At 37.2% G+C, this 23850-nt stretch overlaps 1 protein-coding gene across 1 annotated transcript in view; it reads left to right on the top strand.

The window, feature by feature from the left end:
- SORCS2 (sortilin related VPS10 domain containing receptor 2) overlaps positions 1–23850 on the top strand; it is a 241126-nt gene that overhangs the window by 113086 nt on the left and 104190 nt on the right. Inside the window, exons 4-5 of the mRNA XM_027892263.1 lie at positions 14065–14229; positions 18673–18746. Of these exons, the coding sequence (XP_027748064.1) occupies positions 14065–14229; positions 18673–18746 (239 nt within the window). The remainder of the gene's footprint in view (positions 1–14064; positions 14230–18672; positions 18747–23850) is intronic.

Here is a 23850-nt window from a genome sequence, read left to right as displayed (position 1 = left end):
GGGTTCAGAGACTCATCTCAATGTAGAGTAGAGTTGGCATAACTTTAGGGTCTTGTGTTGGGGGGGGAAAGCTTTGTGAGCATGGATGTTTATTACAAATCTTCTGTTGATAAAAAGCTATGTGGTTTTGTGGCCATGATCTATGTTTGCAGACTGTGATGTGCTTTGGCAAACAGTTACTGTACCTTGTCAGCTTGCGCTGTGTTGCAGCATCCACAGAAAATGGTTCTGTTACCATCATTACATTGATTAATAAACAACTGATTGTTTTGGCTAAAAATACAGCAGCTGGATTTGGGAAGAGATGCAAAAAAATCCAAGTCATTCCTAAATTCTGAACACAAGTGAAGACAAAATAAAACCAAACTGTTTTACATTATATGGGAAGTTAGGGTGTCACAGGATCAGCCATTGCTATTGTGTTGCATAATGGGAACTACAGACTATCAAATGCTTTCCTGGGAGGCCAGATCTGCTAAAGATATAGGTCAGCAGAGAAATCACCTTAACTTCAACTTTTGATAGAGATACATATTTAAATTACCTATAATCTACACTGCTCATTCTCCTTCTCCTTCAGTGATTGTTTGTCAACGTGCAGTTTCACTTAGGTATGAATAACAGAGAGAAGTCAAAAGATTTACCTGGGAGTTGGAGGAAAAAAATACATAGATCCCTAGCCTGAGCATGGTAAATCTTGAGCACTAATGACAATAAAAACTTGAAATGCATATTGTAACATTATCTGTATCCCTTTAATGCTTCCAGAACCCTACAGACATGTAAAGACTATTCATGTTCGTTTTACTGGTAAAAAACAGTTATAATCAACCTCTGGTTAATGTTATAATTTGAATATATGGGTAGGATGCAAAATTTAGCTGTTTTGCTTGTTTCTGAAAAATGTCTCAGTATAAGGTAGACTTTTTCAGCGGGATTGTTTTATTGTAGAACTAGTTTTAGATGGAAACCAAATCTGCACTGTGTTGCACCTTATGGTCCCAGTTCTCTGCAAAGTGCTCATTTATAGTGGGTGTAGGTTCCGTACTCCATAAGAAGCTGTGGCCTAAACCTGAGTTCACAAATTCTTTTGAAAACCAAAGACTAAATGTACTCACTGTAATTTTGGATGTGGATAAGAAAGATGTCCGCAATTGTTTTATGTCTAAAAAATATTGGCATCATGCTGCAGCTGCCCTGCCTGGTTGGATTTCTGTAAAACCCTGTACCCTGTTCAGGAGAGGCACCTGAGAGTCCCACGATGTCACCGAGAGAGACATGGGAACCAGATGGGCAGGTCTTACCTGAGGTTTGACAGGGTAGAGTTGTTGAGAGTTTGCAGGTTTTTAAGGTTCACCACAACTGATATGGGCCACTCCAAAAACATAGCTTCAACTTCTTGTTTCATCCTGTTTCAACCAGCTGTTGGCAATCTGACATTTCTCAGTCAGAGCATGTTTTCCGGGTGAACAGTTCAGCTTCCTGATTGCTTGCAGTGATTATTGTCTGTAAGAATGGTGCCACAACAGGTTGTTGGGACATGAACCTGTGTTGTTCCCTTTTACTCTCTTCATCCTTGTCTGCAGCTGTTCTAACAGCCTAACTAACACAACTAACCTTTCATTAATACCCATAGCCACGGCTGTTTGTAAAGGAACATGTGTAGCTCCAGGATAATGAAAATTCTTCCTGGTGATGAACCTTGGAGTTCTCTCCTCAGAACAGGAGACTAAGCATACCCAGGCTTCTCTGTAGGCATAGATTCAAATTCTCTGAAAATTGTGGAAAGCACAAAAGGGAGATGTGGCCATTTGGAATTTCTGATGCTGAGCAAATCACACCACTAGTGTATCAGCAGCAGTACTGTGAATGAAATTAGTGGAGCTGGTTTCTGAATATGACAGTGTAAATGAGGGCAGTGAGTGGCTCATTTGAATTAACTTTCCATAAATAATTGATTTTTAAAAAAAATCTCCAAGTTCTCATTTAGGGGCTAAAAAAAATAGAATGGGTTTAAAAAAAACATTCTGCAGCTCTCAGCACTTGGTGTGACCAGTCTGGTTTCTGCAGCTGTATTTATTTACTTTTATCATGATTGCACCTACAGGCAAAGGTATGATTGAGCCTGGCACTGTCCAGATATGAAGCAGGGAGACAGTCTTGCCTTGGGCAACTTGTAATCAGGCTGACAGAGAAATGGATGTGCTGAAGCCCTTTGAAAACTTAGCTAGGACTGTAGGCGTGCTGAGCACATTTCGGATGGTTAAGTCTTCTTGCTGCTTTGTTTATGAATCCTGACATTATTTCTGCATCCCGAATCACCACCTGGATTTATACAGTTAAAATTCTGAGAAATTTTGGTTATTACTTTCTGAAGCACTTTGCTTTAGGGTCCTTTGTATAAATATACAATATATTTTATTATCAAAGGGAAATTATGTCATGAACCACTAAGGTCTGTTTGGAGGCAATTTGGGAAGACTAACCATCCACCTGGGTAATCTTTCTCCTTGAATGAGGCTTATGTTTTCTCTTGGTTTTGGGGAAGGTTTTTTGGTTTAGATTTTCTTGTTGTTGTTGTTTTGTAAATTTACTGTCTTTGATGTCTTTTAAGTTCCATAGACCCTTTTGTTTTCAGTTGCAATAAATGAGTTTAACCTATTTCTCTACAAACTTTTTCTTGTCTGCTTATTAATTCTCTCAAAGAAATGCCTCAGAGCAAGCTGATGAAGCAAGGTAGGTTTGATTGTGAGACACTGTCAGGCAAGAAAGTAAATAACCCTCTTCCCCCCCCCCCCTTTTTTTTTTCCTGCCTGTCACTGAACTGTTTAACTTGCAATAAATTATCAAAAACTGTTAGTAAATTAGTCTGCCTCCTGGGACAGGCTGTTGATATTGTGTGATTTCTGTTTACTTTTCTGGAATGGGCAACAGTCTCAGATGAGTGCTTCTTTCAGGAAACTCACTTGTAGAAATGACAAAAGGCCATTTTTTCTGGATATAGATTATACTAAGAATTTAATTAACTTTTAATTATGTGAAAGAGGCTCTTCATACCTCTCATTTTTTATGTCTCATCCTTTATGGCCAGCTCACTCCACTCAGTTAGTTGTATTGTATCATGGTGATTTGATGGTGCTTACAAGTTTTTAGGAGCATTATCTCAAATACAGTTGATATAAAAGACTGTAAGTTTTCTTACGCTTTTTATCAGTGGCTAGCTATGGTCCAGGGCTGCAGTGGATTAAAACATAAGGGGTAAAGGAGAAGGTGTCCTTGACAGTTATATTGGAAAGGATTTTATAGACATGAGCATTTCGATTGGGTCACATGTACAGCTAATGTCAACAAGAAACATCAGCAACAGCAACAACTCAGAAAAACAAACCAACCAAACACAAACACAAAAAAATGCCACCAAAACCAAAAATAAAATTTTGAAACAAATAACTCTAAGAAACTGAGACCACTGGAAACATCAGTGTTTGTATGTGTGTTTGTTTGGTTTTTAATGTAAGAACCACTCCTGGTATTAATATGTACATTTTTCCATTACTAATTATTGGAGGAGGGGGATGTGTAAGACGTGTAAGTTTTATTTACTCCTAGAATTAATTTTGTTAATATGGGGCTACTTCCAGTAGTTCCATATTTTCTTCTAATATGCTCAAGACAATCCAGTGAGTTCTATGGTATCTGGTACATTCTGCCAATGAAATCAAAATAGGAACAATATGGATATTTTGAAGAAAATGGCAGGGATTTTTTTTTTCAATCTTTTCTTTGTTAAAATGCAATTGTCACTGCTAATATATCTTCTTCAATCTTCTTTGTTACCCTTCCTGAATTTGTCTGGTTTTTTTCAGTTCCTCTCTTTCCCTTTAAACACCACCTGCAAGCACATATGTATTTTTATTCCCAACTTGTTGGCATCGATGGGAAATGTAGAGAAACTGTGATATATGTAAAGTCTCATAAGACGTTCACATTACAGCCTCAAGAATCACTGCAAAGTCTTGTAAGTGCCAAAGCAGTGGTAAGACCAATGTTTTATTTGGATTCTGCTTTAGATGGCATCAGTCCCAGGGTCTGCAAAATGGTCATTTTGAGGAGTTCCTGCTGACTGGGAACAGAATTGGCACTCCAAGACTAACTTCAGTCTCATGCTTTTAGAGCTCTGTGCAGCCACGTGTTAGAAGAGAAAATAACAATATTGCCCAGCTTTTCTTCTTCCATATCGGTCATAATTTGTAGCTGAATCTCTAGCAATGTTCAGTGTTCTTGCCAAGAGAGAAATCTCCTGAAATCATCCTAGCTGCCTTCTGTGTCTCTAAACACATTTCCAGGATCCAAGCTCTTCAACTTCTCATTTTCAGTAAAATATTATGTTTAAAACAAACAAACATACAAACAAACCCCTAATTTAATTACAGACTTTTAAGGAGGATTAAATGTTAATAAAAGAGAGAAAGGGGATTGGTGGAAATGTTTGTGCATTCATTTAATTTACTTTTATATTCACTTTTCAACTGTTCATTAAAAAATACTGGAAAAGAGTCAAAATAACATTCTTGGGAACAAACATAGAAACAATAACGCTTGCCCCTAAATTTTACCAATGTAGCAAATGAGCAAGAGAACATTATTTCTATTTCTGACTTGGTCTGAGTGATGTGCAGCCTTTTCCCTCTCATATACATGAGAATATGTACAGAATTGCATACAGTTTAATAATCACAGCATTCAGCTGGGAAGGACCAGGACTTGTTCCTGCACCAACATGTGAGTGCTCTAACAACTGATCAACAGAGTCAGTGTCTCTGTCCCAGTAAATATTTTCTATCTATGTGCATAAAGTGAAGCGTCCCCAGAGGGAATAACCTCTCCCATTCCTTCATGGGCCTTAGGAATCATGCTGGTAAATCTGATGTAAGTTTTCAGCAATACATTTCAGTTATGGCAAAATTATGCTTTTCAATAGTCAAAATGTTTTAGACTTCATCTTCCAAAAGCTCCAATCAACAGCAATCTCACGTACACCCAGAGAAAACTAGGACAATGAGTATCAGGTATGTGCATTTACTAAAACCCTACCTCAATAAAACTGGTACTTTACAACTGCAAAAATCTAAGCCCTGATGGAGAAAGGTTTATTATCTACAGTGCTGCTAGAATCAGGAACAGCAGTACTGTATGCTTCTGAATATAAAAGCTCTATTCTTCAGTGAAGTCCTTTTTCTATTAATGAGATTCACCCTAATGGGACCAAAAATTACTTTAAAAGACATTTCCTTTCTGCTTTTCAAGGGTTTTTTTCCAGTCCATTTGGACTGGATATCAAAGATAAGGGGAAATATTTCAATAGCAAGAGCTTTTATAATTAAGCTTTGTAGCCTACATAATGGAGATATAGCCAAATTCAAGTGAAAAATAATTACTGTTTTTCCAGCACTTGCCTCTGTTGCTATGTCTCCCTTTTTCCTCTCTCTTCCATTTTCTCCCTCAAAACCACATAATCTGTTGTGACTTACATATGAAAGACTCACTCAGTTCAGCTCTTCCCCCTCATTTGTGTTTTCCCCTGTGGTCTAGGAGAGAAAAGCTGTTCAGTTGTGAACTGTACCCAGACCTCCTTTAGGAGAGCACCTACACTTCTCAAAAGGACACAGGTGCTTCCTGAAGGGAAGCGCTCTTAACAACTCACTTCCTAGTGCCAGCTACCCCTTTAGATATGGAAGTGGACAAATTACAAAATACAGTGTGAGACACATTTGAAACACTTTGTAGATGATGCTAAGATGGGCATGATGTTTATTGTGTTCCAGTCTTCAGGAACTTCTCCCCAACATGGAACCTTTTAAAGCTCTCAGTGATTAGAGTCAGCTGCTTCAGCAACTTTGGAGGTAGCCCATCTGGTGGCATGAACCTCTGTGTATTTACAAATGTGTCTACATTTTCTCTCCCCTTCCTCCCTAGTTCCCCTCTCCAAGTGTGGAAAATGCTACTTATTTTTTATGACTTGTAACAGAGTCGTTAAGCAAATTGATGTCCATAACAAAAGCTCTATAAAACTGAGAGCGAGGGATAGATCTGCTTGAAGCTGATGACTCAGCTGGTGTTAGGGATATCTTGGGAACATTATGGGAAGGCCTTTGCCTATGATAACACCTGATGAGAATTTGGGATTGGAGGGGAAAACTTGTGCAAAGTGAGATTCACCAGAGTAAAGTTTTGAAAGCTCCCTTTTCTAGTTTCCCCAGAAAATCTTTATACAGCCTTATAATTGAGCTGATATTCATAATAAAAGACCACAAGGCTCATCTTTAAAATTTGACAGACAAGTATTCACCTATTGCACAAGATGATGAGTTCCTGATCAATCCCATATGACTGATAATTTTAGTCGCCACAATTGTCTTTCTTTTCTTTGTGTTTTCTACCTATCCACTAATTATCATCCATGTAATTTCTCTATGAGCCTAGTGCAGTTTTTGCTGTTGACAAATTAATGGCTGATGACTAGGAACTGTTTGACCTGTTTCTTCCTTTATTTAGATCAAATCACATATGCAGTCATTTGTCACGCATCCATTATCCTGTTTGGGAAGCATTGTTTTATATTTTTGTTCTGTTCTGTATTCAGGCAGAAAATATTTGCAGGTCTGTTGGAGGTCTACAAAGTAACTTCTTGAATTTGATTAGTCTGTGAACGCCCAAGCTTAAAAGATCAGTATTTGCCTGTTTTGTCCAGCAAATACTAATATTTGTGGAGATACTGGTGAGAAACAGTGAAACTTGCCAATTTCTGCTGTGTAATTCAACTCCCTTTTTTTTCCTGAGACAAAATGTTCTTATTTTATGGGCAATATAAAACCAGGTTAGGGAACATTCCCCTGCTGTGACAAGAATTGGCACTATTTCTTCCCCAGTGCTGTTCCCCACTCAAACTGCTGATTTAGAGCATGCTGGAAAAGACTCTGTGATTCAGCTCTTGGTATACTGAGCTGCATAGTTTTAAACTAAACAATTTGAATATTTGATCAATATAGTGATCATCCCTCAAAGCATCTCAACATTAACTTTTGGTCAGATATTGGCCTGTACAAAGGGTACATTAAAGGATCACTTTTGCTGAAGGATTAACAATAGTCAGGCTAACACTGGACTTTGCAGAAAGACCAAAGGACTTTTCTGTTTTTACTTGGAACAGAGACCCTCCCAAAAATGTAGTATCTGCAACAAATAGTATTAGATATCTTCATGTCAACCTTGGATATCTAATAAAGCTACTGTTCCTGTTAGTGTAAGTTCAACTTGTGCTAAGAGAATCACTCTGTGTACTAAAGGTATTACTTATTAATTAACTACTTATTGATAACAGTACCAATGTATTTTGCAGAAGATGAACAATATATGTGTATCTTGACTCTTCAAGATAGGTGCAAATACCACTAGAAAAATTAGCTATTAAAGAAAGGACTGTCTATGAAGATGTTGAATTTTTGTTTCTCCTCTCCCTCTGCTGCGACCTTTGGCATACTCACACCTTGCTCAGTATATTGCAGAAATACCAAATTCGCTTAGTGTGTGCCAGTTGTTTAGAACTCTCAGGCTTGTGGCACAAGTTACTGTTCTGAAATGTTTTTGAGGAGAACATTTCTCATGAAAATTTGGCCTGCCATGGTAGTCAAGTGGCAACAAATTCTTGATTCTAGCAGGTTTTAGGTGGATGAGATTTGTTTCTATGGAGGAAGAGGTGATGATCATCTTCCGTATCCTACCCTTCTCTAAATAAGCAGACTGAAGAATTGAGCTGTAATCGGCATCCCCTAGAGAGCTGGCATCAGCAGCACCTTTGAGGTGTTCAAGATTTAGATATATACAGGTTGCCAATGAATGCAACAGGAGAGGATTTTCAGTCTGTTCATCAATATCTGTCAGAACTTCTGTAGGTGTTTCTCTGTGGGCATTCATTATTACGATATGTAACCACCCTTAAACTTGTTTTCACTAGAGTGAATACCCTAAAATAAAGCCAACTATTTCAAAACTATTTTCTTTTATGATCACATTATATTATTTCAGGCTTACCTAGTTGCAGTGTGAGCCAATTGTTCTCTGTCCAGTTGCTCTGATCACATTTTCTGCTAAGGTGCTAACTCTGATGTTCGTTCCCTATTCAGTATATCTCACGTGTTACCATCTGCTCCAGTTGCTAGCCAGCTTATTTTAAGATCCTGACCTCTAAATATTCACTCTACATCTTAAGGTGCCTAATAAGCTGCTGGTAGTAGATAAAAAATACTACAGCTTCTGTTGCGATATTCCAAATGATTAATGAGCTGACCACAACACAAGGGAGATGAAACCATAATACATGGTTTCCATTAGCTCCACCAGGATTGCTTCAGGTGGCCTTTGACTGTGTCCTGAGATTACGTGATTGCTGTAGTGAATATTTCCCAGAGTCATCCTTAACATTCCCATTTTCCCTTCCCTTATGGTGGTTCTCTTAGAGGCTAGTCGCTGTTTCGAAATGCTTCTGTGTGACAACTTGAAAGAGGCTCTTCAAAAGAAAGTAAGAATTCTAGAGGGAGCTGTAAATATTTACCATGAAAAGTAAAATACTGTTCTGGCACGTATGTACATGTTCTGCACATGTATTTCGAGATGTATTCCACACAATTCAGTTGCTCACAAAAGCTGGCTTATTAAATTCACTAGCAACTAATATTTGTTGAGAAGTGATTTTGTAATGCAACTTCTAGGGAAGATCTTCAAGATTAAACTGCTATCTGGAAGGCAGTTTATTTTACTCTCTACTTGGAATTATCTTAGGTTGATTCTTTAGATATTATTTCTTACAACTCTTAGAGTAAAGGGACTGTATTTCATTCTTCAGCTTTGCCACTCTTGAGTTATCAGGTCTTTCAGACCATCCAAGATAAAAATCATAACCCTTGGCAGTCCACCTTGGGTGTTTTATGAATGCTGCCTGAGAAGCAACATCTCATTTACAATTGGGACTGGGAGCTTTAGTAATTTCTGTATCAGCCAAGTATATCTAGTAACACATAAATAACATAAATTGTAAACCCAAGAAATATAGATGAGTTATTTAATCTGAAAAATGGTGAGGGTGTGACTGCAGTGTTGTGAAGCTCTGTGAATACTGCCCTGAGATTGGCAGTACTGGCACAAAGAATATTTTCCTTAAACACACATGCCGGAATGGAGGTTGGTGTAATGGTGTCACCAGGAGTTTGGTGGCACCCTGTGCCCAGCAGCGTCATCTCAGCATTTTAGCTGAGAATCTTCATCTAGGCATTAGCACTGCATGTTCTTAATGGCTTTAAGCTGAAGGAGGGTAGATTTAGTTTATGTATTAGTTAGAAATTCTCGACTGTGAAGATGGTGAGGTGCTGGAAAGGTTGTTGTTCAGAGAACTTACTGATGGCCCATCCCTGGAAGTGTTCTATAAAATAATTTTACTTCAGTGGGGATGAACTCATAAGTTCATATTGTTAAGGTTTTTGCTGGAGTGCCGCCAGCATTCTTTAGGATTATATCCCCATAGCTGAATCTTCTGTGTCCAGTGGGAGTTCAGCCTACTGAAGGTGGCTGAAGGGGTTTTGGTTCTTCCTGGGCATGTTTGGCTTCTCAGCACATCTGCTGTGTGCTTAAAGGAAGAGTTCCTATGTTTTGATTTCTTACTCTGCCCAAAGGAGGTTTCTTCCTTCAAGGTCAGTATAGAATGCTGAGCAATATGAGGTGCCTTGGTTCCTGACCTTATGTAGGATTATAAAATTAAAAAATAGCGTCTCTCACACCTTTTACTGCAAAAATCTCCTGTAGCAAGTCAGATGCTGTGAGTCTAAAAATTTATTCATCATGGATATTTTGACTTTTCATTTTTTCCTTTTTTTAATGCTAGCAAAACAGAAAGGAAAATAAAACCTACAATTAAAATTAGGATCAGTTGCTGAAGCTGAAAGAGATATCAGAATTGTAATATGTTAGAAGACTGTCTTGTTTTAGAGAAAGTGCTGATTAAGATCAAATTTGTCTTGAGTTTAAATTTTGATTGGACCTAAACTGAGGGGAGGGGGGTTGTATTTCAGACACAGTGCAAATGATGCATGTTAATATCTTCTGTTTATTGCCACTTGAAATTGCAGCATAGCTTTGAATTGCTGCCAAATCTACAGTTAAGACTCCCAAGTAATCACTGTGATTATTCCAAGTCTTCATGGTAACAGTGAAAGAAGTCTGATACGCAAAGTACTGTAGCCTAAGCCATCAGAATCTTTTCATCCTTTGGGGCTCAGATTGTGATTCCACTCAAAGCAAGAATGGTTAGACATTGGCCAATAAGTCCTGAAGGAGAGATTAAATAAATGGATTTAATTATGTTATTTTCAGATTTATTTGGTTTTTCTATTAACTCCTGCCTCCCTAACTTTTCCTGAAATGAGGAAAAGCATGGATTTTCTTTATTTTGGAATGATTTAATTAATATGTTGGCATGATGGAGCATTTTTTGGTTTTATTAGATTTTTTTTTCCTTCCTCCTTGTTTATCTATTACATATACTATTTTTACTCCTTTTCATTACATTTATCATATTGTTTATCTCCTTGAAATATTTTTTCACCTGTGCTTAACTTTTGGGAGTTGTAGATTTACGTCTGATCTGAATGCATTTACACGTGTTAGTGTGGTTTATTTAGCTGATGAGAGATTAAGTAGTGCGGTCAGAAATAAACAGCATAATACAAATTTACAGTTTACTAAAAAATATTAAAAGAGTCTCACAGGGGGGAAAAGATTGTATGTAAAAAGTTGTTTAAAAGAAGCTTAAGCGAAACTTAGCTGTGCTTAAAATCGGTTCTGTTTTTTTGAATACACAGTTATTCAGGGAAGTAGTTGTTTATTTTGAGTAAAACCCTCAGCAGTAACTGCTAGTTGGCTCTCCAGATAGTATGTCCCAGTTGGATCCCTTCATCAGTTGCTTGCAGGAAGGTTTTACTACTTGTTCCACTTACAAAGTAAATAAAACTTGTTATGGAAAGCATTTAATACGGGTACAATATTTACTCTGGAGCATTTTCCTAAATAACTAGTGTTAGCCAGCAGGCAAGTCTGAGCACCCGGTGTGTTAGCTGTGGGAAGGAAATCTGTATGCCTGACACATAATGATCAGTTTAAACTATTGAAATATAAATCAGAACACTGTGTGAAATTCAAAAATATTTCATTAAATGAATTATGATGTGTGTGTGAATAAAAGAATAGTTAGGGACCCTGGTATATATGCTTAGAAGTCTGCAATCTTTAGGCTATTTTTTTTCTGATAGATTTAACTTCAAAAGACACATAATATTTTTGAAGGACAGCATTAGCAAATATCACAGTGTGTTTGCATTTCATTATAGCTAGCATTTTTCTTTTGACTTTGGTTTCTAAAATTATGTTCTCTACAATGTGCTGTTGGATCTGCATTATGAAATTTAAGACATACCTATATTTAAGCCTCATTAACAGTGAAAACCACTCCCCATTTTATGAATTTCATTCCTTTTTTATTTTGAAGCCAATATTTTGGTATTTTTGCAAGTGTACAATTTATAGAATCAGGGGAAAAAACCCCAACAAACAAAACAAAGAAGAAAAACGAAAAAAAACCAAGACAATAGCACTGTAGTCCAGAGACTACTGTTTTGTGCAGGTGCAGTTTGTGTCTTTTTCTATGCCATATTGATTTGTTGTCTTGTATACTTTTTTAAAAATATGAACAGAACACAACGAGTATAATGCTATTTACAGAAAGTGTTATTTGCACTAGAAGACTGTATCCAAAGGTATGAAGCTTCCCATATGGAATTACTACCGTACTGCTTCTGGTGATACAACATGAAAGAGCTTCTACATGCTGCAACCTAAGGATGGGGCTCAGGACCAGCTTTGTGCCAGTGTTCAGATGTGAGGATGTGTCTGGACACAAGGTTCATCAGGAACTGTGGAGCTCACATTGCAGCCGTGCTTGTGGACAGAACCTGGTACTTCTGTCTGTGTTCTGGTCATGAACCAACAGGAATGAGCATTATATACTTCTCCCAGCAGGCAGATCGATTGGATTTATCTATTTCCTGCTAAAATAGATACTTTGAGCCTGAATTGCAGATGGGAGTCTGGCAAGGAAGGTACAGATCTCCATACCGGGCATAAATGCTTCCTCACTCCACCTTGCAATGCAAGCAGAGGGACAGGGCAGCACATCACAGGCATGTTCCATTTCAAACTAATTCCGTGCTCTCTGCAGAAAACTTACTGAGTGTGTTACAAGAGTCTTCGAATGTTGTATCGAGGCCACCAGCAGCTACTGGTGGACTGTAGATAATAATAAATTAAACAGACCCTGTGTGAAGCACTTCTCAAGAGACAGGAAGCCACTGGATACTGCAGGAATAAGAGATGACATTTGTGAAGGTGTCATTTACAGAGGCTTTCTATTAAAAATGTCAGTTTCCTATTCCTACTCTTGTGTAAATTATATCATTAAAAAATACAAGATTATAGCAACATAATGGGTTATTATTTTGCTCTTCTTACTGACCTAGTCACACAGCTGATGGAAGTAGATTTGGCTTAATGTATGCTTTAGTGAGGGATTTCAGCAGTGGACCATGAACCCTGAAGTATGTGCAATTCTCTCTCTTTTTCAGCAACGCACCCCATTTGAGGTATACAAAAGCCCTTCAGAAATCAGTGAAACTGTGTATGTGCTTCAAGTACAAGTGCGCATGCTTAAGTAATCTGTCAAATTGGAGCATCTACAAATGTTTGATTTGTAGTTTTCCCCCCAAGACCGATTGTAGAAAAAGCTCATACAGCTGTCATATCTGTATAATTAATTTGAAAATTCAAAATTTTAACTTCAGCTTTAATCCAAGAAAGTGACTACATAAAAATTATCCTGTTTTTTCTAGTATTTTTCTTTCTCTGTATCCACATTATTGTAATTCTGTTTGCATAACTCATTGCTATTTATCTCTGTAAGCAATTTACAGTCATTGTATCACAGTGATCAGTATTCTGTGGTGTTTTCTACAACATTTGCTGAATATTCTAAATACATTTTGATTTCATGATTTTTTTTTAATTGTTTTTGGAGTGTGAGCTAGCCCAGCTGGACTTTGAAAATTCATTTTGTTTGCAGACTATCAGTTGATAAAGGCACCTTTTTGAATGCCAAATGAACTCGTTTGATCTGGAAAGACAATCATAAATAGATCCTCACACTGACAGTTTTAGAACCATGCTATAACATGCTGACCGACTGCAAAAGGTGAAGAAGTTGAAAAGAGTGAAGTTCTGATTGAATTAGGTGGGGAGAATTTCTTTGTTGTTGAAAGCTTGATATGAAGGTCACACAAGGACAAAGCTCAAGATATTTCTTTGTTAGGGTCAAGACATAATTTGGACCTGAGAAGGAAATGCAAAGAATTTATTGGCACATTTTTCTGCATTGAAGTGAATTGCCTTTTTTATCCAAAATATGTCAGCAAGAGGAGAATGGTGAAGGAATGGAGAGATGTTTTTAACTGGTTCTTTCTCCTGGGTCATTCACCTGATATAATTAGGGCAATGATTACTTTTACATTTAGTAGCCTCACTAGGCCATGTTTATATGGTCATGTCAAAATGAGTCATTAACAACTGGGTCTTTTTTTTGTTAGTCTGGAGATTTTCTCATGTGGCCTCATGAACCTTTCAAAAGCACCAAAAGCCAAGGCAGTCGTTCTGAGTAGAGATGAGGAACATGATCAATTTGGTGTGATTTGCAAGGGAAGGTATAGAATTTAACATCCATGGATTTGGTCAGGCAAGATTAATAAGACCTTGCAGTCCTTAGCTCTTAAATACATTTTTGTTTCTTGTCCACAGAGTTTTGGTAGGTAAGCTATGTACAAAATCTGACATTTACACAAGAAAAATAAGGCTGTGTTTTCTGTCATAGAGAAAACAGTCTTCTGAATGTATGTTGTTGTTTTTGTCTTTTAGATAATTCTTGTAAGTTCTTCCCACAATGACCGTGACCAAAGCCTTTTCATAAGCACAGATGAAGGAGCTACTTTCCAGAAACAACCCATTACTTTCTTTGTGGAAACTCTCCTTTTTCACCCGAAAGAAGAAGACAAAATACTTGCTTACACCAAGGAAGGCAAGGTAAAGCTTGAAGTTACAGCATTTGCTTGAAATTTAAGAGTTACTTTGTTAACATGACATAACAATTTTTGATATGCTTATTGGTGTTGGCTTTTATGAAATACCTGTTGCACAGAAGGGAATCATATAGTGGTTTTGAGCTTTACTTAAATATTAATTATTTTCATGTCCAAATCTTTGTTTCTATGGTAATTTCAGTCCTGGCATTTTCAGTTGATATGGATATTGGGAATATTTGTCCTCCTGCATAATATAGTTAGCTAATACTTCTGAAATGTGCTCCTCCCTAGAAAGTGAGCATAAAAAAATTATGGTATAGTAGAAAGTTAATGAAGCTGAAATAGTGCCTTCAAAAGCTGTTCATGGGATGTAAAATAAAGTCATACAAAACAAACTGCACACTCAAACAGCAGAGTAGGATTTGGGGAATCAGTGGAAATGTGGACTACTTGTTTCTCTTATGATGTGTTTATAGCACTGTCAGATTCAGGAGTTGTTCGTGTTTATAAATTTTGAACCGCTTTCAGATTTCTTCTGGTTAAATTGTAAAGTCATTTTTCTGGATAGGTTGGGCTAAGCACTGGGGAGTGTGTAGCTCATCTCATCTCCTTTTCCCAGTGCCAAAACTGCAGCTGCAAACTCGCTGTAATTCTGGTCTTGGTGTTTGTCTTGACTCACCTCCATCATTACTCCTGTTTTAAACTGGTCAGACTGCACAGAAGATGTATATTTAGGTGGTGAGATTAGTCAGAGAAATTTGCACATGCTGCAGCCAAATACTGCACTGATTCCGGTGGTGTTATATCAGATCATCCTCTGGGATATTTCCCGGGATATATAATTTAACAGCTGATCCAAAATCAATTCATGTTTACAGGCATTTGAAAATAATGATAGAACTAAAATAAAAAACAGAACAAACCAAATTAAGTCAGAGATTATACTAAATATTTTACTTAGCTTCAATTTCAAATTATAACACAATTACAAATAACTTGAATGCATATTATGTAAATAAAATACTTCATGGAAGCCTGAAGTAATAAATAGAAAGTCTATGTTATGAAAACATCTTTTTTTCAATTTGATGTTTTTTCCTGATGGTAGATATAATTACTGAACTCTACATAGTTACAGATTGGCAGAGCACTGAAGTATAAGAGTCCAAAGTGTATTGAACAAGCTGACCAGCCCAAAAGGGGTTAGAAGTATTTGTAAGAAGAGAGAAGAAGACAGAAATACAAAATGAAGCATTTGGTTTGTATTTTGATGAATTGAGCATGTTAGGGAAATTGTTTGGCATTTTAGACTTGGACAGTCTTCCAAAATGAGTGATGCTGTTATTTTCCATGTTTAAATGTGACTGGACAAAAAAACCCTACAAAATAGTCAGTAAAGAGCTATCTCTGCAGGACCAGCAGGGAAAGGTTAGGTAATCTGATGGACTTTTCTCAGGCTTTCAATATTACACTAAAAGGAGTTAACCAAGAAGACTTACTGGACAAGTCCTACATTGTTACCTAAGATGTGTATGAATGAAGGATGCCTTTGACTATAACTGGGTCAGTAAGCTGCTTACATTTAGTATAAAATCTGATATACTTGGCCTAGAAGGGAGAGGAAGATAAAGTGATGTTAGCATAGAAAGAGTTGAAAATCAGAATTGCCACTTGACACAAGAAAAGGTCACTGTACTAAAATCAATGATCCTGAGAGATAGTGTTGATCTGAAGTTGCCCTGAGGAGACAAGTGTGCTCTAGATTTTTGAGTCAAGTAACTTTACCTTTCCTAGAAGAAAGTTGAATCAGAATGTAACACAATCTAAAACTCAGGAGAAACCATTACCTCCTGTTACTCAAATGATTTCTTACAAAGGCACTTTGGAGACTGCAAGGAATACAGGACCTTCATAAATTGCAGTCAGCAAGGCTTCTCTGTCTGCTGCAGCATCATGGCCTTTTTCACAACTTTTGATTCGATTTAGCGCTTATTTCATATTGCAAAATATGCGTTGTTCATTCATTTGGAACCCTAGATTCTGTTTAATAGAGCTCTAGCCTCTAGCTGACACTATAAATTAATGCAAATCCAGTCAATGTTGTTGGATTAATCCATTTACTGCCTCAAATCTGTATGCTCTTTTTCTGGCTACTCCTCAGTTATAATGAATAACAATCAGCTATTCGCTGAGTCTACATAAATGTTTCTAGATTTTTTTTTAAAACCTCATAAGAGATGCTGTAGATTTTAGTCATTCACTTGGAAGCTGAAAGGATGAAAAAATTACAAAACAGAAAAGTATTTTCAAATTTTTTTTTAAAAAGTGTGATTCTTCACATTTATTACATGGGTGGCAATAAACAGAATTACAAGATCTATGAGATGTGTTTACTGAAGCCAGAGATTTTAGCTGTCCACTAATACAACTGCTTTCACCCCATATTTGATCTCATTTAGTAGTTTTATCATATGTCCCTGTGGTGAAATAGAACACGTGTCACTTTTTTTTTTTTTTTTTTTTTTTTTTTTTGCTATAGATAGTTCAATGTGTGCATAAGTTAGTTACATGTTATTTTTTTACTGATTTCAAATACTGTGTCAGTTAAAATATCGTTTCGGTTTGAATATGACTTATTAGTCCTACTTCTCTCTCCCTTACAATAAGATAACCAGGCCTTCCCCTGCAGTGAGCCAAACTCTTCATTCATAAGCTCCCAGACTTTGGTATTTTTTGGCCCCTACTGTTCAGGCATCACTGTTTTATAAAGGCAAGAATTTTCTCTCATTTACTTCTGAAATTCATTGTTGACTAAACTGTATCCCTTTGTTCACGTACCAGTTTTGTCCTTTATCCTAAACACGGCTTTACCCTCTTGCCAGGAGCCTCTGAACTCTTGACTTTCTTTGCCGCTGAGACACCAGGGTTAGGGTAGCACATTAAGTGATCATCTCTCCCTGATTTAAGCAGTCTGCTGAGGCAGGTAACTCGATGAGTGGGGACCTTTTAGAAAGATGGTAAAACCAATGGTTATCTTTTCTGTATTACCTGTGGTGACAAATGTTTGAAGCAGTAAGCAGCTTAGGTTCTTCATCCTGCACAATCTAGCCCATTCAAAGCCCACATTTGTCCCTCCCAGGAGGTTGCTCAGAGCAATAAAGCTAATACCAGGAACTTAGGCAAATCAGGAGCCTGGCTCTGCAGCCCCATCATTTAACTCTGAGGATGATGAGTTCTTGATCCTTGATCATTTCTGTCTGTGCTAAAGTAAGCAGTCTGAATCCTCATTGTAGTTTCCTATTTAACTGTGGTTTGTCAGTTTTAATTGAGTGTGGAATGGAAGAAAGCCATTTGAAGTGCAGAGTAACTGAGAAATACTCTTTTATATCTGCTTTAAACTTTAGTAAATTTACGCAAGTAACCTAAGTTACCTCAACCTTTATCTTTATATATGTTAATATTGCTGGTTTTCTGTAGTAGAACTTAATACATAACAGTGGGGGTTTTTTCATCTCTTGTCATTGAACCCACCATTTTAAACCAAAAGCATTCCTTACTAGTCCTTATAAGTCACTTTCCCCCAGAACAGTCAGTGTCTGAAAGTGTGACTTTTTCCCAAATCAGAGGAGTTTTGCTTGTCTTTTTTTCCTTATTAGAGATATCAAGAGAAAACCCATCTTATGTAAATTGGATCAAATAAGAAATGCATACAGACAGTGGGGGGCTTTTAATTTGTCTTTTTAGAAGTCTGACAGAAACTTCCTATTTTAACTAGAGGAAACACATAATGAAGGCAAATGCTAAAGGAGAGAGATTTTTTAATAGCTAGTTTATATCCCACTTTAGTCTGGGGGAAAACAACTTTTATCTGCACTCTGTATCCATCCATATCATTAGCATTTGCTTTTTAACCAGAGGTGAATTATTCATATGGAAGGTGGAGCTGGAGTCTTCCTTGTCCAGGCCATCTTCTGCCTCTGATGAGGGAACATTTCTCATGGGCCCCAAACTCATCAAATCTCCTAAGCATTTCTCTAATATCTTTTCGTCCTATTTTAGCAGAGTTTTAAATAGATTGACTTCTTGGTTTGGTATTTTTGATGGCATAAAGGGAACATTTTTTCTTGTTTGGTCAAGAACAATGGGAAGAGAAGTGGCCTTCTACCATCCCTGTTGAGTAACCATGCTGATGTAAAAAAGAATTTGACCCCAAATTAACTGTGAATTGTTTTCATGGTAAATAAGAAGAAATTGTCACAGAATTTTTTAAATTATAGATTATATTTCAAAATATTTTCTCTGTGAAAGGTTGTTACTCTGAAAAATATATTTTTTTTAATTGGTGTACAATCTTTCATCTAACAGTGACATAGGACCTGTCTTTGAAGATGTACATTAGCAGTTTCCGATCATCTAATTTTCCCCTTTTTTCCCTTTTTTTTAGGTCTATGTATCTACTGACTTAGGGAAAAAATGGATCCTTCTGCAGGAACGAGTTTCTAAAGATCATATTTTTTGGTAAGAAGTCTTTTTTTTTCCAAATAATAAAATGAACAGCAAAAGTATTTCATTCTAATCAAAAAGATGTTTCCAGAGATACTAGTGGGGACAATATGAGCTCTGGCATCTTTTGCAGATTATGTTGGTGTTTCAGTGTCCTCCATTGCAAGTTCATGCCAATGATCATACCAGGTATCAGCACATGGAAGGTTTGTAGGTCTGGGTCTGTGGAGACCAAGATTTAAAGAAAGCTGCAATATTGAATGAAATTGCTCTGCATTTACTGGTGAAATTGATCTTTAGAAAGAAAAACAGTCTCTTTGCACAGAAAAATCTGTAACTTTTTTTTTAAGGGAGGTTGGTTCATACCTATTAGTTGGAGTCATATAAACACTTGCACTAATAAGGAAACTGGTGAAAAATGTGTCCTTTATTGAGAACACATATATCAAATTATTTTATTTTCAGCTTAAATATTTTGCAGTCTCACTAAATCTTTAAGAAGTGATTTAAACAGGTTGACAAAATGTTTGAAAAGTAAGTCAATGTCCTTTTTTTAACAAGTGAAATTAAGTTGAAAAGGGTATAGTTTTCCTTACACCAAAATGAAACTTTTGATAGTGTTTTAATTAGTTTACTTTTTAAATTGGTCAGTTTCACACTCAATTCGCCCTTTCACATTTTCCTTCATTGTGTAAGTATGTATTTTTTATTACAAGAATAAATTATAATCTGATAGACACTTGCATTCCCAAAATTTTATTCCCTAAAACTTATTTTAGTTCTAGATGGACTCTGATCCTTGGCAGTTGTGTACAGTATAATTTTCCATGTGTCTATGGAGCCATATCTGACTTCCAGTGATATTTTGTGGTTTGCTAGGGCTGTTGCCAGTATTGAAATTGATAAACCTGATCTTGGTTGCAGGATTTTTCATATGTTTGACTTTCATGCCGTGATCCTCCTTGTTCATCATGTAGTTATTCTACTCTTGTGTTGAAATAAACACTCATCATGGCCATACTTGGGGTGAAACAAGACAAGCAAAACCCCAACCTGCTTAAACTGCAGGTTACAAAGCACACAGAGGTGTTATGGTATCTACAGATACATTGGCCACTGCCCAAAGTGTGATTTGGTGAGTCCAACGGTGTGCTGCTGCTGCTGCTGCTGCTGCTGAAGCTGGGCAGGGGGGAGATTATTATTCCAGGGCAAAGACACACAGACAGCTTAAACCCTGTTTGAAAGAGCTGGGAGCACAAGAACTAACCTGCCCTGCTGCCCTGTTGCTGTAATTATCCCTGTGCACAACAAGGAAGCTTTTTTCACTCTCCCAAGTACCTCATTTTCAATCTGCAACCTACTCACTCCCCATGCTCTTAGAGCACCAGCCCTTGGTTGGCTTGTAGTAACACTCATCTGATTTACTCAGTTTGTCTCAACTTTTTCTGATGAAATAATTGAGTTGAGCAGAGAATTTCTGCTTACTTGCTGCTGCAGACTGTAGCCTTGTTGAACAACTTATTTCTACACAGCAGGTGGAGTTTCATAGGCCATGCTCTTTGCAGGTCTCTTAAGTACCAAGTGAAAGAGTATAATAATTATTCAGGAGTAACACCATGGGTCATGTCCACCTTATAACTGATTTTTCCCTAGCAAGATTATATAGGATGTGAATCATGAGGGCGTGTGGTTATCTGTCTTTAATATTTTTTTTTCTTATTAATGCATTAAGTCTGAAAACACATAAAGTCATTAACAGGTAAGAAATAGAAGTGGAAGCCTCTCTGTCACAGACTTGTTTATTGGTGTTTTCCTTACCTGACACTTAGCATACGTAAATTATGAAAAATATAGCAAACCATTGAAATATGTGTCAGTTTTTCTTCAACTCAAATAATCTGCCATTGTTCTCTGTATCTAAAGATTAAAGCCAGAAAGTGCACGTTTAATTAGAAGTCTGTATTTTGCTGTTTCAGAATCCTTATGTTCCCTTATATCATTCAGATACAATCAGGAAAATGTCCTGGATCTTTGATAGGAATAATTCCATGTAGTGCCTCAAAGTCATAGTTGCTCATAAATGTCTCATTCTTCACAGATAGGAATAATAAATTCTACGAGTCTGTACATTTATAGGCATTAGATATATTTTCTAAGGGGTTGCTTTCCTCTTTTATGTAGAGCATACTGATTTCTCTCAAAAACTAGCAGCCAGCAGCAAGGATTTGGAAGCAGATGTTTAGTGCATCACTACCAAATGATCCTCCTCATAAACTTACATAGAAATAAAGGTGTATAAATATATTTAACTTCTAATATCATGTGGAAATTTGCAATATATAAGGTGAGTAGACGGTTGGACATGATGACCTTCCGGAGGGGGGGTCTTTCTGTCCGATGAGACTTTCTGGCATATTTTGGCCTTTGTCACCCAAATTATCTGACTGCTAGATAGACACAAGCATTTGTATAGTTTTCAACAGATGTAAGTATGTACGCTTTGTCATACCTTGACTGTAAAGACATTCAGTGTATAGTATCTGGTGGGCTAAAGATATGTGTCCAGCTAATTGTACATCTCATGATAAATGAGGGCTTGTCTCTTGCTGATACTGGCTGGTTGTGCCAAGAACATTTCACTGGGCAGATCCTTAGCAGATGTTTCTTTTTGATTTCAATTGAGCTTTGCCACTGAGGTCAATAATATAGGCTAAGATCTTTATTGCAGTCTCGTAACTACAAATATTATCAGTCATAATATTTTCCTGTGTTGTGTAAAAACAATTTTTTCCTGTGCTTGCAGAAGCAGCCAAATCTTTATGTGCTTCATGAAGAAACTTTTTTTTTTTTACTCCATGAAAATATAAATACAATTAATTTAATTAAATATGATATGTATTTGTGTTAAGGGGAGGTCAGTAGAGACAGAGTATTTGAAATATTTACATTCAGATCTTATAGTGTAGTTTTAAAAGTAATATATTAATATCATCTTCTAGAGTTTATTTGCTTTTCAAGTGTTCTCGATCATTCCTTTAATAGCTTTGCAGATTTAATATGTGGAATTTTATTTTTCATGGTATTAGACCTAATGAAAATGTTATTGGTATCACTGGAAAGTCTATTATACTATCTCTACTTTAGGAGCACAGAATATTTTCTTCCTGTCTGTGATACAGTGTGCTCTTTTCTTACAGCATCCCAGCTGTTTTCCCTATTTGTTTCATTTATTCTTTTGCAAAAGAAAGTTGACTAATCCTTCATAGGACTTTGCCTTCCCTTAGCATCTCAGAAGGCAAAGCAGGCTTCCCAGAGAGGTGGTTAATGCCCCAAATCTGTTCAAGAGGCATTTGGACAACACTATTAACAAAATGCTTTAACTTTTGGTCAGTGCTGAATAGCTCAGGCAATGGGACTAGATGGTTATTGTAGTGCCTTCCATCTGAAAAAGTTTATTCTATTCTAAAAACGAAAGCAGGCTTTGAATTATTTTGTATAAGTGTTTAGAATATATATCTTTTATTTCTGTGTAAATCTTAATTAGGAAGATTAAAACACCCCCCTTTTTAAATGTTGAATGTTTTAATGTTTTTTATTTCAATTTTGAGAAAATTCTTTTTCTGTAAAATTAAGAAACTTTGATTACTGTGACTAATTTTACTTCCGCATACAAACATCACTGGCCCCAGTGTGACAATTTCCGTTTAAGTGGTGTTATAATACCCATCCTTTATAAATACCTTTTACAGTTCTTGATGCATTTTTTGGTGGGAATGCATGGAGATATGGCCTCTTCCAGCCAAACATTAAACACCCACCTATCACATGGTATATAACTGGGTTTGTATACAAAACTCATTTAAAAAAAGGAGTGGTTATTATGTGGAAGAAGAAAGAGTAGTGCAGTTTGGGATTCCTCTGGCTCTGCTGCTATTCTTTTCAGTCTCCAAGGCTTATGCCCCATTGAGAAATCCTTTTGATTTCTCAAAATAGAACTTAGTAATACATAAGCAAAGAATAGATTGTGAATCAGCTGTCTACATCAGCACTAATATACCACGGGACAGTAAGTAATGAATTGGTAATTACCAGAGAATTAGGCCTGACACACTTCTTTTATGACTGTGTCTAGAGCCTTAGGAATGCTTTATCCCCATCTTACTAGGATATGAGGATCCTACGCTATGGGTATCTGTTACTCTTATTTTTAGCTACAGGTTCTCCATTTTCATGAGAGGTGAGAACATAAAAATAAAAAATGATGAGTTTATTTGGGTAGAGCAGTTGTTCTCAGGGGACCAAAGTTCTGTTCTCATCCTGAAATCCCATACGGATAATCCCTCACAGCCATACCCGTTTACGTCAAGCATAGTGGGCTCCTGGCTATTCAAGTGTCAGGTGAAAGAGAGGATTTCAGCGATGTTATGCCCTGAAGGAGAGAAATGCAAAGAGGATTTCACTGAGCCTTTAGCATTGAATTTCATGTGAAAGGCTCTTGTGTGGGAAGCCAAGAGTCTGTGTGGGCAGTTATTCTTACGTTTGACTTAATCACTTGGAATGGGTTTTGTTTCTGTTTCTATCTGTGTGACTTACTTGGTTTATGTGGCAAGCTTTGGTAGCAGGAGAGTTCAGGACTCCTGTGAAGAGACCTGGAGCTGCCTCTGTGTCAGAGCCAGTTCCAGCTGGCTCCAAGACAGACACACTGCTGGCCCAAGCTGAACCTGTGAGTGATGCTGGTATTGTCTCAGTGATAACCTGTGTAAAAAAGGGTAAAAAATGCACAACAGATGTGAGAGAAAGGAGTGAGAATACGTGAGAGGAACAGCCCTGCAGACACCCAAGTCAGAGAAGAAGGAGGAGATGCTCCAGTGGCCGGAGTACAGATTCTCCTGCAACCCTCAGTGAAGGCTGTGATGAAGCAGGCTGTCACCCTGCAGCCCGTGGGGGTCCTTGGTGTAGCAGATGAATGCCCAAGGTAGGCTGTGACCCCATGGGAACCCTACACTGGAAGAGGCTCCTGGCAGGACCTGTGGTGCTGTGGAGAGAGGAGCCCACACTGGAGCAAGTTTGGTGGCAGGACCTGTGACCCACAGGGGACTCACGCTGGAGCAGCCTGTTC

The sequence above is a fragment of the Empidonax traillii genome, unplaced genomic scaffold (assembly GCF_003031625.1).
Source record: "Empidonax traillii isolate 1590-97213 ecotype Southwest subspecies unplaced genomic scaffold, ASM303162v1 scaffold343:size799674, whole genome shotgun sequence".
Lineage (NCBI taxonomy): Eukaryota > Metazoa > Chordata > Aves > Passeriformes > Tyrannidae > Empidonax > Empidonax traillii.
This window is presented reverse-complemented; position numbering and strand designations above follow the sequence as displayed.